Consider the following 15,581-nt stretch of genomic DNA (forward strand, 5'->3'; position numbering starts at 1 on the left):
AAATGTATCTAGCTCGCGAGATAATAATTACGGAGCTGGGGGATAACGCGCCGGGGAATATTTCTCTCTGTCTCTGTTTTGTCGAATCGTCCGTACAGCACCTTCAAATCCCCTCTGGTATGCATTATGCGAACCAGCCAGTGGTTTATTGAAGTCACACGCAGAATGTACACGCGATCTTGTTCACGCGACGTCGCATACACGATGAGATTTCTTTCTCTCAAGTGCAATCGATTCGTTTCAGCCAGTCTAGACGGCTTATACGCGCTCACGTCATCTTTCTCGTGTGCCACGTCGCACGCTAATTAGCCACAGAAATTGTCCGTCGTTCGACGTGACGACATTAACTCGTTAAGCGCCATCGTTCTCGTACACGAGATGACGTTTTAAGCGAGGCGAGCTTATGTAGAAAATAATAAGAGCAATATTCTGGGGCACATTATTGTACAACGCAAAATTGCACAGCATTTCCACGACGCAATGAGATAAACAGATAAATAAACACATCAAATTTAATTTAATTTTTATTTTTTTATCTATATATTTATTAATAACATTAGTAAATCTAATTTATTGATAAATTTAAAAAATTGAATTTATTTTTATTTTATTTTATTATTTTCATAAACCGACTTTTTCGTGAACGTATTTATTATTAATTACATATTACTATTAATTGCAAAGTACATACCTATACCAGCTTTATATCAGCTGTCGTGTTAATATTTGTAACTAAAATATTGAAATAGTATCGATGAAATAAATAATACCGATAGGAAAATCGATACGTTGCGAGAAACGTGCAAACAAATGAGCCCGACGTATCTCTCCGTGTTTGTTGCTGGAAAGAGTTTTTGTTTTTTTTTACTATCGTTTTCTTTCCACGTGTTCCGGCTTTTCAAACCGAAATCGAGGTTTCCCTCGTTCTCTGTGGTATATCCATGAACCCAAACCGCCTCGAATCGTTAACGCCTTTCGTTAACTTCGTCCGGCGTCCTGCTGTGACGCTTTGCAACAGCGACAGTACTGCAACCAGGTATTGACGGTACGTAATTAGGACGGAACACGTCGCTCCGCTTCTCCTCGATGATGCTTTTTTCGTACTTTATTTCTGGTCCTCCTGCCTCTCTCGTTCTACGTACCTATACAGAGACATACTTTTGCGCGTCCTCTCTCTTTTTCTTCCGTCTCTTTTTCTCGCAATCTTCAGCTGACGCGATACATACACAAAAGTCGGTCTATACACACGTACACGCGAGATCCATGGCCGGCGTTTGTTAGTGGCGAAGTCGAAGGATCACGGAGTAGAAATAAGGAGGACAGGGCGAGGCTCTCTTAGAGTGAGTCTCTTCCTCTTCACTCTCCAGTGGCGAGTAACGGCTTTGAAGCCTCACAATGGGTCGGCTTCTTACCACGACAAGATGCCATGCGCTTTGGAGGTTCGCTTAATTAAACAAGATATCAGTGCACGCACCCCGGGATGCCTGACCGGATCCTTTTCAGCTTCTCCTCTCCACTGTCTGCCTGCATCACTCTGTTGCCCTCTCTTTCTGTCGCGCTATCTTCACAGGACTCTTCAACGATTCCAAATACTTGGACGCAGACTTTTCATGTAGGTACATATATAATATGCCTCCTCCGACAGATCTCTCTTCTCGTGTTTTTCCTTCTTTTTTCTCCCTCTTTTTTTCTGTCATTTTTACTTCTAGTTTATTCAGTCCTTCTTCTATCAGGTTATTTTGCTCTTTCTCGTTATGCGTGTAACGTTTTTATAGCGAATTTTTTCCTCTTTTTTTCTGACATTTCTTCTTTAATAACGCCGGCTTAAGACTGGCGTTATCTTAATCTTAACGATCCTTTTTACGAGTTTTAAGTCTCTTTTCCTTGCGAGAAGAGGGTATCAGTTCTTTTACGCTTGGTCGTTCGCGTCGGAGGATGCCCCGAGGTGTCTCAATATCGTTTGATACATTCGGCTGATAAGTATTGCGTGCTTTGCGATTATAATATCTCTGGAGTTAACTTCGTTCGGAAGTTACTTTTTAGCAGCGTCAGCGTACGTTTCTGTATAGCGCAAGGATGTATATAAAAGTTTCTTCGTTAAAAATAGGGAGGATTGTTCGATCAAGCGCATAATATTTTGTTGATATTTTAGCATATGTTTGAAATGAAAATAATAATCAAATATAAGTACGTACGATTGATAGTGATTTATCTATATAGCGAACTTTACAATTTTTTAGGCTCATGCATTTATTGCTATTTAAGATATTTAATGATAAAATTTTTTTGTAATATAATTTTCTTTTTTTTTCGCTATCGAATCTTCGAAGAATCGACCAGCTCTATTGCTTCTATTTAATAAAATCACTGTATATGTAACGGTATTTTCTAAAGTAATAGTCACGCATCGCAGTGTACATTGATCTTGTTAGAATACCATTTTATTTCGAGAGAAAATATAGAAAATTAAGCGGACGCGGAAAAATTTCACGAAAGATTAATATAGTATTTATTGGAAAGTAAAGAATAATTTTAATATTTTATTTTAATTACAGAGCTTTTTAAATTTTCAAGTTTTTTTTTATTACATATTACTTGTGTGAAAATATTCTAAATCTTATATTTTGAGCAACACATTTCAATACAACTTTATAATGTTTATATAAACCTATTGATATAATTAAGATTATATTATATTTCTCTAAAGACCTGTATATGATGTGATATCGCACAATATGATGCTCTTATTGTCTTTCGATACGCTCAAGAAACTTATTTAATTAAGCACTTGTATCTCTCCTAAACTATACCGACAGTTAAACTACGACAGCACTATGTCGGCAAATATTTCCAGCACGCATCAGTTTTATCATCGTGCCAGGCTTTATCCCGAAGCTCGTATTATATCGCGCAAACTTTCTCAAAGTTGTAGCACTAATTGGAGACAAGAAACATCGACGTTTAGCTTCCGAGATGGAAGAGAACATTCTCATTACGTCTTGCGACAAAGTCACAGTGTTTCCGCATTATATATCATCTCGAGCTTAAATCTTTAGCGCGGTTCCTGGTTTATGCGGTATCTGTCGCGCACCCTCTTATGAGATTAACGGATTTCCTCTCCCGTAAACGCGAGAGCTCATTCACATATTCGCATGATGTATGATGCAAGTATTAAGTATTGTTCGCCTTTGTAACGTCGAAATTTAGAGCGAGTAGCGAGCTGTTAACATTATGCATATACATAAAATAACGATAAAGTACCATCATTTCAAATAAAATAGATATAATAAAAGAGATTAAAGATTTTATCTAAATTACGAAAGTAACTGCATCGCGGTGATGAAAGGTAACAGTTGAGAATGATGAAAAAGTTAAAAAGAAAGTCGCGACAAATTACTATCTACCGCACTTTGAATCTTTACCGAGCAGATTTTCTAATTTATCAAAGAACTTGTTGCTAACTTGGTAACTGGTTATCTCTTATACTTTCATAGGTAGCATTTTTTTTTAGATTACGACAATGAGTTTTTCTTTAGTAAATAGTGTAACGTATTATGTATACTGAAGCGTGAAATTCAATCTACTGCGCCGTGAACTGCATTTTGATGGAAAGTATCCGTCCCTTTTTATATGCAGTTTTAATTTTAATTTTTCGTAACTTGCAAAGCGCGCGAAAGTTATAAGCGGAGCATGGCTGCGAAGAATTTCGCTCGATACTAACTTCCTCGTTTTATGCGATATCATTTTTGAAAGCGGATATTTACGTCACAACGAGGGACGATTATTTTGATAGCTGTTAAATCGTAAAAGTCCCTTTCCTTTCCGGTCCGTCATAATATTCTACGCATCAATTATGCACCGTCGTTTCGACCGCGCGGACACTTTATTGACTTTCGCACGAGATGTTATCCCGAAACAACGATCTAATTTAGTCGGAACGTAAACGCTCCTTTTTATTGGTACTAACGAATTTCATATTACTCTTCCTGGGCGCGCACGATCCCGCCATATCATTCCAGCCCGGCGACGTAGCACGAACGTTTCCTTCACGCGAGGATTAAACCTTAATCGCGTACGATCCGCATAAATAGCGACGCCATGTCCGGCCCGGGTTGATGCTTTCGTAAAATTGCTCGTCGACTCGCGAGACGTCTCACGTACCTTCAGTTTGCGCGAAAAAAAAAAAAAACAGCACCGTCGTTTTCTTCGAATCATTAGAATTATTCCGGGCGAAAGTACGACGAATAGAGGTCACGTGGAAATGATTTCAACGGTGCTCGATTCGATAATTTATTGCCGAGTCGCGTGCATGAGCTTTTGAAACACTTTCGTGTCGATCACGCTTATAGAATCGACAGGATATCGATTTGCCGGATGATTAAAACCAAACGCGCGTTGGTGCTTAATACATACATTGCATACGTATGTAAACGATATACGAGGGTGGCGATGTAAAAGAATATTTCGAGAAAGCCGCTTATCGAACGTTTTTGCCCGGATTAAAGCTGTTTGCCCGCAATTCATAAACATAACTGAGCTAAAAGAACGACTTTATGCTCGAATAGCGCGCCCCACTACCGTTTAAACTAGCATTGCATTTGCATTTTTTTTTTTTATCGAAATAAGCTTAATTCTTATTTAGCTCAGAGAGATATTGCACCGATGCTTTTGCGGATTAGATACTACTAATATACATTTATTTCAAATCCGACGTGCTGGAATAGCTCTCTTTTTATTTTTTCTTCTTTCCTAGTAATTATTAGATCAATTAAACACGTTAACAATAATATATGTAATTATTGGAAATTTATCACATATACAACTACAAATAAGAATTATTTTACCGTTATATTAAATGAGAATTATTACACTTTCGAAATTACATTTTCACACATACATATTTGTCAATTGCGAATATATGAAATATATTTGTTAAAACAAATATATGAGTATATATATTTTTGACATCGCAGATTATTCAACAAAGCAGAAATCTGTGAAATAAAAGCTCGCCTATTTAAATGATCGAAGTTTAATTAAATTAATTACAACCAATTATGCGTATTATTATTCGAGGCGAGGATAATTTCGTGAAGAAGAGATTTTACAAGCGGCACAATTACCGATGACAATGAGTTTTTGCGACAGAACTTTAATATGCTGTACACAGAAGCAGAAGAAGAAGAATGGCCATATTTCGCACGCAATGAAATCGGGAATAAGCCAAGGCGCTCTCTCTCTCTCATTATCATTAAATTAGATCGCGGTCGACGAAGAGGGACCGGCGAATACAACCGTGGAAATTGCGTTTCACTACGTGGCGAGAAAATTTTCGTGCATCGGTGCGAAGGAAATAACCCCCCATAATTAGCTGGCGGGCGACTCTCCTCGAGCTTCTGCACTCGCAGAAAGTCCTCGCAAACGCGAGAGAGGATGGTAGAGGGTGGTAGGTACCTACACTCCGAAATTGCTGCTCCCAAAAGCTGCCGAAGAGAGGGTGAGGGTGAAAAATTTGCATGAAATATGATCAGCATGCGGCATACATCTATGACGTACACCTTCCGCGCCGCGTAAAGCATTTTGACGACGGCCATGGCTCTTTTCACGACCTCGCCGTTTTATTTGCATCGAGCGATGCGTTTCCTCCCCCTTTCCTCGCGTCTTCCCTTCCTGGCCGCTATCCTTCGGAAGGAGGAACACGAATGTATCGCGAAGGATGTGAGGCGGAACCATCTTTGGAAGTCGAAATATATATTATGTATATCGCGAAATGATACTTTTAGTTTTTATGTAAACTTAATATACGATTGAGGTTACGAATTTAATAGGATACTCGTAAAACTACATGGCAAGAAGTGACAATTTCGTCTGTACTAAAAATTCATATCTTTCACTATTTTTATTATTTTACTATTTGATATAGAAGACTTACTTAATATTACATTGTTATTTCATCAAAAATATTGGACTGCATATTTTCATTTATTTAAAATATATTTGATAATATTTCAATATGATTTTTTTCTAACTTTATCATAGATACATCTAAATTTCTAAAAAATATAATTAAGTTTCTGCAAAAATAGATAGAAGATTTTTATCGCATTCATCCATTCGTTAAATCGACGATGTTCAAAATTCGATTAATGAGAATTTATTAAGTAATTATTATTTTTTTTTATTCACTCTTATATAATAATCTTCAACAAAATAATTGCCATACTGTGATAGCAGTGATCACAAATCATGCGCTCGCGAGTCTGTAGTTCGATGACATGGAATTAAAGGAAAGCTGAAAATGGTTCAGATGGCAATGACAATTAACATGTGCGTATCCATCTTCCAGCTTGTTTTTTATGAAAATATGAGTGTCCATTACTGCGAGTATCCATTACCGCTTTTACTTTCATTCCCGTGTGTGTACTTGTCCCAGACTTCCACCGCAGGTGTTGTCGTTTCGACGCACCCCATAACGCCCGAGATACTTGTATAACCAGGACTCGTTTCACCTTGTCGTTAGATGCCAACGGCGTAACGTCCTATCTCGTTAGTTAAATTTTAGACGAGGCAGTTGGTTTGATGCACCAGACTGCCCTCGCTCCACGAGCGCTATCTTATTTACAATTAATGACAGAGCCGACAATATTTTAAATGCGTGTTCTCTGCTTTCGGAAAATTCACATTACGGATCAATTTTGTTTCTGACTTTACAACTTATTTTTTTTAAATTAGATCTCAGTACAATAACCGATGAAAAAAAAAATTTTATGCAAAGGAAAGGAAAATATTAAATCTCGTATTTTTTTATTCGACTCTTATAATTCGATAAATATTTTTGCTACTTTGTTTTGACGAGAGAGAAAGAGAGAGAAAAATAAAAAAAATACACATTTAAATAAATTTTTAAATGTTTGACAATGTGGTGACAGAGAGATATATTTTTACTGATATGTGTATTTATCGCAATTTTGTATTTTTTATATACCGATTAAAGTCTGCAGAGTCAAGATATATTCTTTATACACACGTTTTAACGTGATGAGCAGCTATTTATTTTAAAAATTTATTATAATGTTCGAGCTACCGGGAATCGGACTTTATCATTATTATTTATACAAAAGCTTACGCTCGCGATTATAATACTTTACGTCGTTATTAAACCGAGATTATGCCGGTGCACTTTCCGCCATATTCCCACCGAGCTGCGAAGAATACTTTGTCAGAGTAAATGGACGCGCATTCTCTCGCAAATATCAACATTAAGATTCAAATGACCGAATAATCGAGCAAATCCCGCAGGACCCGTTTCTGCGCTTAAACAGGCACAGGCAAAGCACGCGAGGGCTTCGACGAATCGTCTCCCTGTATCTCTACCTATCTACCTCTACTACTCGCCTCTGCCATAGGTATGCCTTCATTACGTGCAATACGATGCATACCAAACTCGCTCTACCTGATGCCATACAAGATGCCTGTTGTATGTACAACAACGTTGCTTCCCTCATTTCGCATTTCGTGAGGCACCGACAGGAAAGTTTACACGAACATGTCGGAAATTTCACTTGCGTTAGTTAATCAACGATCTATTTCTTATTACAATTATGTCAATTTAATCATACCAAACCTCGCGATTTTTAACGGGAGATGAATTTAAAATTTTGATAAATTTTCGCTAATAATATCTTTAACGCAATGACAGTTTTGAATTAATAAAAAATACGCGTATATATATTATTTTTTGGATAAATAGATAAAAATTTCTTGTTTTTTAGATTATAATGTGTGCACATGTGTGTGTATGATTCACCTGTATATCTTGAAACTGAAAGTCCCATTTTAGAATAAGCGAAATAAATGGTATAATATTAATCTTTTCAAGACACAGATATGTCTGGTGCGTTATGAGGTCTACTTTGGGAAAGTTCATCGCACGAAACTAATATTGTAAAGTGCTCGTAAAAGATACCGTCCTTTCAAATGATAACTGAGACTGTGTCATCGCGTTAAGTTTTGTTAGAAAGTAGATGTAACTGTAATTTTGTAAGAGTATTTTGTCTCCACGTAATCTATATATCACGTGTCTTAAATTTTTGGCATTTATATACTATTCTTGTGAAAAAAAAAATCTCTTCGTAATCGATCCGTATCGCTGAAAAGTATCAAAAATCTCTGTTTCTACGGCATCGTAACCATTTATATCGCGAGTTTGCCGAGTTTCGCCACTACGCAACAACAAGTTTCTGCGCTGACTAGCTCATAAATAGTCAACTTTCGTGGCACTCTAGAGCCGTATAGTTACTCTCTCTCTCTCTCTCGCAAGCTCCTCTTACCGCCTTTCCTACGTGTACAATGATATTATTACAGTCGACGCTACTTTTCGAGATAACCGCAGCTTTCCATCGTTCTAACGTAGTTTTCTCTCAAGTATTATGATTACGCCTGTGACCGAAACTACCGCGTCGAAGTAATTCCATACCATGAAATATATGATCGCATGTTGCTCCCGTTCACACATCGAGGGGCGATACTTTACAAGAGTGCATATCATTAAGCGTATATATTTAGATTTGCGGTCGTGATATATCTGACATGGCGGTCATGCGCTCCTAGATTGAATAGTTTTATCGAATAGTTACAGATTTATATCGATACTATGCGTCGTAGATTTCGCGATGCGCCGCAGATAATTTTGTGCTGCTATTTCGTTCGCAAATCTTGTCCAAGATTCACTGCCGCGCGGCTCCCGCAAGCTCCATTTATCTTCCGGCACGTGATATGTGCGATATTGTACGCACAGTTTCCAATATTTGTGTCGCGGGATTTTCTCTCCGAAATATCTTATCCGAAACAAATAACCGAACATACTTGAGGGTCGTTTGTTAGCTAATCAATATGGGTCGATTTAAATAATGCAGACGTATTACGGATTTTTCATTTAGAAAAAAGGATATATATTTCGAAATAAATGAATAAATTTTGAATGCCGAAAATGACGAGTATTAAAATTCGATTTTTTTTTTCGGAACTCTTACGTGAGACTATTTCAGCGTTACGAAAACGTGAAAAAGATAAACACGTTCCGCCCTTATTTTTTCTCAGTTACATTTATACGCCAACGACGTCTCCGATCGCTAACGTCAATTTTCCCAATGGCCGGAAGAGAGATCAAAATGCAATTTCATTCCGTTTAACCGGCGCTATTATATCCGTGACCGGAATGTTATACCATCGTCACTCGATTGTCAAAGCATCGATTACGAGATCAGAGAGATGTATATTCTCCGCGATGATCCAATATTTATTCGAATCACCCATCGATATGACAATATGTTACACACATTCGATCGGTGTGTGTCAATTCGGCATTCGCGGGATACATTCGTGGTCGCTCGCGAGAAAAGCTGGCGATGCCCACGTTTTACGTTTCAATCACTCCGATAATAGCCAAACCGTCTCTAGCGGTGGTACCCAGGCCGCGGTTTCGACGTGTCCCAAGTCGCTTCGTCTCGTCGATAAACAGTCGACCACCGACGACCACCGCAACCGTATCGTTGGACGGTTCCTCGCCTCTTCTCGCTTCGTATGTACGTATGTGCGCATTGAGAGGTTGTGTGAACCCGTTACCAACCTGGGACCACGTCCGGCGTTGCGCTGCCACTCGCTTTTACTCGCCTAAGTGCCGTGATTACGCCCGTGACCAGAATCGAGACCCTGGGCCCACTGCATCGAATCGTATTGGTCGAGTACAGAGAGTCGGGGCTGCTTCAGCGGAATTTCAAACAGTAGCGGATCTTTTTCGCGGTGCATGTCTGTTTATCGTGGCAGCCGTCGCCATTAAGATCGAAACCAGACAGAGGAAACTATCGTGGGTAATCGGGGTGTGGGATAAAAATCTTTTTTGCCCGAAGCGTTAGAATTCTCAGACGCTGACGGTCTGAGTTTGCATTGCATCGATGAATAAATAAAATTTAGTATAATTTAAGTTATATAAATTAATATTATTAAATTTATTAATAATATAAAGTTACCATAGATAACATTAATTAATAAATGGCCTTAATGGAAAGACTGACAATATAATAAATATTGTTAATAAATCATAATTACAGAAATAATTTTTATTTAATTATATACACACATATGTGTGCTAAACAGAATTGCAAATAGGAGACCAATCTAGCAGTAATTGCAGCTGCAATATTCGTTTGAATTCTCACAGTAATAATATTCGATCCTGCCTCGTACGACGAATAGATTGTATAAAGTAGCTTATCAGAATTGAATTTATATTAAAACGTATAAGAGAGAAAGAGTAATAGATTAATATAAATTTATTAAATTAGCTTTAAAAGCTGGATGATATGATATGCACATATTAACATACTTTATGTAATTATTTCGGTTATCGGTAGTTATTTTAATTGAACGTACATATAGTTCATTATGCATAATTCTGAGAATGATGTTATACGCGCAGAGCTTTGTAGTTCAATTTAATAGTAATCTTATTCACATATTCCATGTTCTCGATCTAAGGGAATCCCGGAAGCAGATAGATGAGCAAATTACCAGATCCGTGAAATCCTAAGATATAATTTATTAACACATCTCCACTGCATACGTTATTTCGAGACGAAATTTTAGTCAAAAATTAAAAAAAAAACATTTTGCCAAACAATTTATTCCCGAGAACGTGAATTCAATCTCTTCGCATCCCTCGTCCACGTAAGTAAATTTGTCGCGGATTTCCGGATATTACTTTCCTCAGCGTATCACGTGTCTCACATCAAACATTCTTACCAGAAAACAAATTGCGCGACGGTTTAACGTCGCCGTTAAACCGGAGGCTTCCGAATCGGCGGTCGTGTTCGTAAATCAATTCGCTCTGATAAGAGTCACATGGGAAGGAGAAACGACCCGGTTAAAGTCTATCTTGTCCCGACGGAGTAGGCGATTACTGTCGCTGCGCGCAAGAACGAACTACGGTCTACTATGTTGCATTCCGTGCAACAGCCGGCGACCCGTTACGATGATCCCGATGATGCTGCAGGGCGTTCCGGCAGGAGCCTTCACGTGGTCGGCCGCGAAGATGACTAGATTGCAGGTTTCTCGGTGCAGGAAGTCATGAGATGCTTAATTGCGTTTGTCACGATCCTACATGGCGGTATATCTATCTCGATGTGTTCGGCTCTTCTCCCCCTTCCCCCTTCTTTCTCTTTCTCTCTATCTCTTTCGAGTCGTGTCGAAGCAATAACAATGCCAGGATAAATTAACCGGTAGACTGTATGGCCGACGCGACTGACTGAGAACGGCTATAAAACCGATCTTGTAAGGAGAGCTCGCCCCAGGTGGCCAGTTAACCGCTTAACCTTTAAAAAAAAGAAATATATATATATATCTATAGCCCTGTTCTCTCTCAGGCCCTTCGCCATCCTCGCTCGTCTGCTGAATCTATCACTTTTCTTCGGGTTCTCTCCTGAACGGGTCATCCTCTCGGACACGCTCGTTCCCCTATAAACTAGCGAATCTTCGATACGCACGTCGCACGCTCCGCATGCCATTTATCGTGGACTACGACGGGTTTATTGTGATTTACGTAACGGACGAAGGAGAACAATTGCTTAATCTTTCGCCTCCCGATCGAGGAGAGGCTGTGTTATCCCGGAAGAGGCGACGGGGGTAGGAGAGAGATTCACGTCGGTTCGGACGCTAACTGATGGAAATCGTTGCGTACGAAGATGCGCGCGTACTCGCGATCGCAACATTTATTTCCAGACGAGATGCATTATCGAGATGTCGATCCCGTGGTAGATAAATGGGCGAAATTGTTTCTCGGAGCGACTGCTATTTGTATCTGTATATGCCGCCGCGCTTTCTGTCCTTTTCTTAACTCGCGATGGAGCAGAAATGTACCGAGATCTCCTCGTCATTGCGCAAAGTATTTATTGTACGCATGATTAGTTTAGGAATTTGTCAGACTTTAATACGTTTTTTAATCGAGACATCGCATATATCTTTTTGATATTAAGTATTATACACAACTTTTTATTAATTATTTTAAGATAATTCTAAATTATAAAAATTAATATTATATTACTGTTAAGAACAAAAATAAATATAAAAAATGATTTAAAAATAATGAATTAAAAATAGATTTAATATAAATAATTAAAATAAATAATAATTGAATAGATAATAAGAAAGGTAGATTGAGAAATAAAATCATGATATTTTCTCTAGACAACCGTAATAAAGAGACAACGCGCAATATAATATGTATTACATTTTCATATCACATATATCATAAGAGGCAACAATCCGCAGTAAAGTCGTCGTATCAGAGAAGATTACATAGACTACCGCGAGAGGTTCGCGGATAAGAGATGCGTTTAAAATGTGTCCTCTCGGACGTTTGGGGATTTCTTTGGGTTATTCCGCTTCTCGTCGTCTGTTCAAGGAGAAAAAGTCAACAGCGCGCCGGTAAACAGGGAGCAACGTAAATTCTCAGCCTTGTCTCTAGGTATTATTCAGGCTTAGTGGATGCTACAGCCACCGTGGAGGAAGCTCAGTCTGCGAGCTCAAACAAACGGTTCTAATCCGTTTAACATAAATACCACGTGGTTTAATTAAATCGCGCACCACAAGGTAATCGTCCCGGCGTTGTCTACAGACACACGGCTTTTTCTTCCTTAGGCATCGAGATTATATCGCGCGATGGATCGATATTTCTTCATGATGCAACGCTTCTTAATTCGGAGACCTACTGCATTAACTTAATTTTATTGAATGTACGGCTAACCTTTATATTATATTCTCAGCGTTTCATTTATTATTTTTTTTTATTATTCACGATACTTTAATCGGGGCGCCATTAATTATTTTCTATAAAAATCGATAGTAACTTGTTAATTTTTAACGAGATATATGAAGTAAGAGAATTTGATCTTCATTAGAAAATAATTTTAATTATAAATAAATCTCAAGAACTCTTTCTCTCTCTCTCTCTCTCTCTCTCTCTTGAAAGATGGTAAAAAATTCTCTGCAATAATTAAAAAAAATTGCAATATTAAAGTTCTATTTAATAAACGCGCAATTTCTGTTAGCATGTTAAATGTCAAATGTTATTGTTTAATGTTCCATACAATGGTATTTTGCGGCGGCACTTTGTAAATCTCAGTAGAACATATTTATTTATCAAAATGTATATTTGCAATCAACATTTTCATCGGATAAATCACTCGATGTTGCAAATCTTTTCGGTTATCTCTATATTTTAGTAACAATGTCCCGAAAACAATGTGAGAAATAATTTCTACAGGCCGTATTCACAGAGTGTCAACGCAATAATTTTCGTTGTCAACTATTTCTCGAGCGATGGTTCTCCTTGTAGGAGGATGCTAACAGCAGCAACAACGAAAACGACGTCGAGGACGAGGACGACGACGCGCTTAAAATAGTAAGGAAAGGGAGATGAATTTCTCTACTCAGGCTAATCTCGTAGAAGAGACGGTCCTTTGTAAATACTTGGGAGGCTTTGTCTGAAGTTACCGCGGGAACGAAACTCTCGGGCTTCTATCTTAATCATTCGACTAACGCAGTGCTCGCAACCCGTCTTATCCGCACGATTAGAATCTCGCGCTACGTTTTTCCGAAATGCTATATAGAGCGGAGAGTGTATTCTCTCTCCGCACCCTCTCTCTTTCTCTCCCTCTCGAAGCAGGACCTCGAAGAACGAGAAATTGACGATCTCCATGGCGACCCTTGCCGCGTCCTGAATATCTTATGCACGAGCCCATTAGCGGCAGAAACGTCGCGAGAATAAATGGCAGCCGCTTTTAAGCAGCTCGACATTCTATAGAATAGGAGAGACGCTCTCTATGAAAGGAGGAACGTTACACTTTCCAAATGCAAAAATGTGTGTCCTCGCGCAAAAGCGGATTTGTACGACGATCGTAATAAATTATTGCGTCGTTTGTAATCGATGTCTGGACTATTGCTACCGCGGATCTCATTATTTTACGTTCGCATAAATTGAATTCACCGAAAGTAATTTACGTAATATTACATTATAGAGAAAAGCTAGGAAATTTAGAATGGGATAAAAGTTTCAGGGAAAAAGAGCGAGATGTAATACCGAGAACTTTTTTCTCAAATATAAAAATTTCCTCTGATGTATATATTGCTTTATACAAATATGTTTTTTATTTATGTCGCTAGTTTATATGTATATCTACATATTTTGGTTGTTTTTTTTTTTTTTTTAGATGCGTTAAAATCAAGAAGCATCATGAATATTGCGCTCGTACCTTACTCCTACTTTTATACTTTATAACATCACGGATGATAGAAAAATGTTGCGGCTAATGGAATGTATACTCTTTGATATAGCTAATGAAATGTGTGCTCTTCGGCAGTGTGTGTAGATTCAATTCGCTTCTAATAAATTTGCCGTAGTAATCACATCTACGCTCTATTTTGTTTACACAGGTGGACACGCCTGACAGTGTTCTGCAAAGCGGTTTGGGACTCGGACCCGATATGGGACACACGATTCTTCGTTCGATGGTGGATCCTAGAGATTACGATCGACTGAGATATCTACAGATGAATGGCGGACAACCAAACAGTTTCGAGGAAACCATACACAGGGTAAATTGCATTCTATTCATATTTTATTAAGTAACACTTGGAATCACTCATATGCGTTTGAGAAAATAATTTTATCTTCAATTTTAATTTCACGCGTACATTGTTTGGGTGCTATTTTTTCAAATAGTGGATAATTTTTTAAATTATATATAGCACAAAGACGGAATAGATAATAATTTATATTAGTAACAGAAATCTTGCGAGTGAAAGGCGCTTGCTCTTATTTAATCCATCGTGGTCCTTAAACTCACAGTCGGGATGTTCGAAGTCACTCGCGGGAAAGTCGTCGATAAAACCTTTTTAAACGAAACTTAAGAACGCTTCCATTCCCTTGCATTTTTCAGCTGAAAGTTCAAGAGGCGCTACGAAAGAAAGAGCGATTCCACAAAGAGCACGAGGAGGTGAGTGCATCTTAAATCCACATCTATCTTTCTCGATTCTATAACGAGATTTTTGGGAGAAATCCGCAGAGTTTTTTTACTAACGAACTTACTTGTAAAGGATACCTTGCGGGAAGGGTTAATGTCGAGATGCGCCGCGCACGCGATTAATTTCGTTCGATCTCTCTCTCTCTTCCCTCACAGACAAAAGTAAATTTATCCTCCCTTTCCCGCGCGTTCCCCTTAAATTACCTAATGATTATTCCGTAAGGATATATCTCTTCGCGTAAGAGTTTCCGCGTTTATTCGTGCCCGAGCATGAGCGAGCGACAATTTTCGTTATCATGCGTGCCGATCCTGATAAGGGTTCGCGCGCGCGGTATCGCGATTAAACCACCCCACGGCTCGTTTATTTTCTTCCTGCGATTCCCTCGTGCATTGCCCGGATCATCGGCAACCCTCTTCTCGTCGTTCGACTGATATTGGCCCTGGGAGCAGCCAGTAGCCTTATCCGATACAATCCTGCCTCCCGCATCGGAATTCTCGCAGGAC

The 15,581-nt window shown here is 38.6% G+C and overlaps 1 protein-coding gene across 5 annotated transcripts in view; it reads left to right on the forward strand.

The window, feature by feature from the left end:
• LOC145934021 (uncharacterized) overlaps positions 1–15,581 on the forward strand; it is a 307,073-nt gene that overhangs the window by 273,989 nt on the left and 17,503 nt on the right. For 4 of the 5 annotated variants that reach the window (XM_083034177.1, XM_083034179.1, XM_083034180.1 and 1 more), the window contains exons 6-7: positions 14,488–14,649; positions 14,994–15,050. In XM_083034177.1, the coding sequence (XP_082890303.1) occupies positions 14,488–14,649; positions 14,994–15,050 (219 nt within the window). The remainder of the gene's footprint in view (positions 1–14,487; positions 14,650–14,993; positions 15,051–15,581) is intronic. The other variant, XM_083034178.1, reaches the window with a different exon arrangement.

This window comes from Prenolepis imparis, unplaced genomic scaffold (assembly GCF_030444845.1).
Source record: "Prenolepis imparis isolate NDT839.2.m4 unplaced genomic scaffold, iyPreImpa1.0 SCAF_3, whole genome shotgun sequence".
Taxonomy (NCBI): domain Eukaryota; kingdom Metazoa; phylum Arthropoda; class Insecta; order Hymenoptera; family Formicidae; genus Prenolepis; species Prenolepis imparis.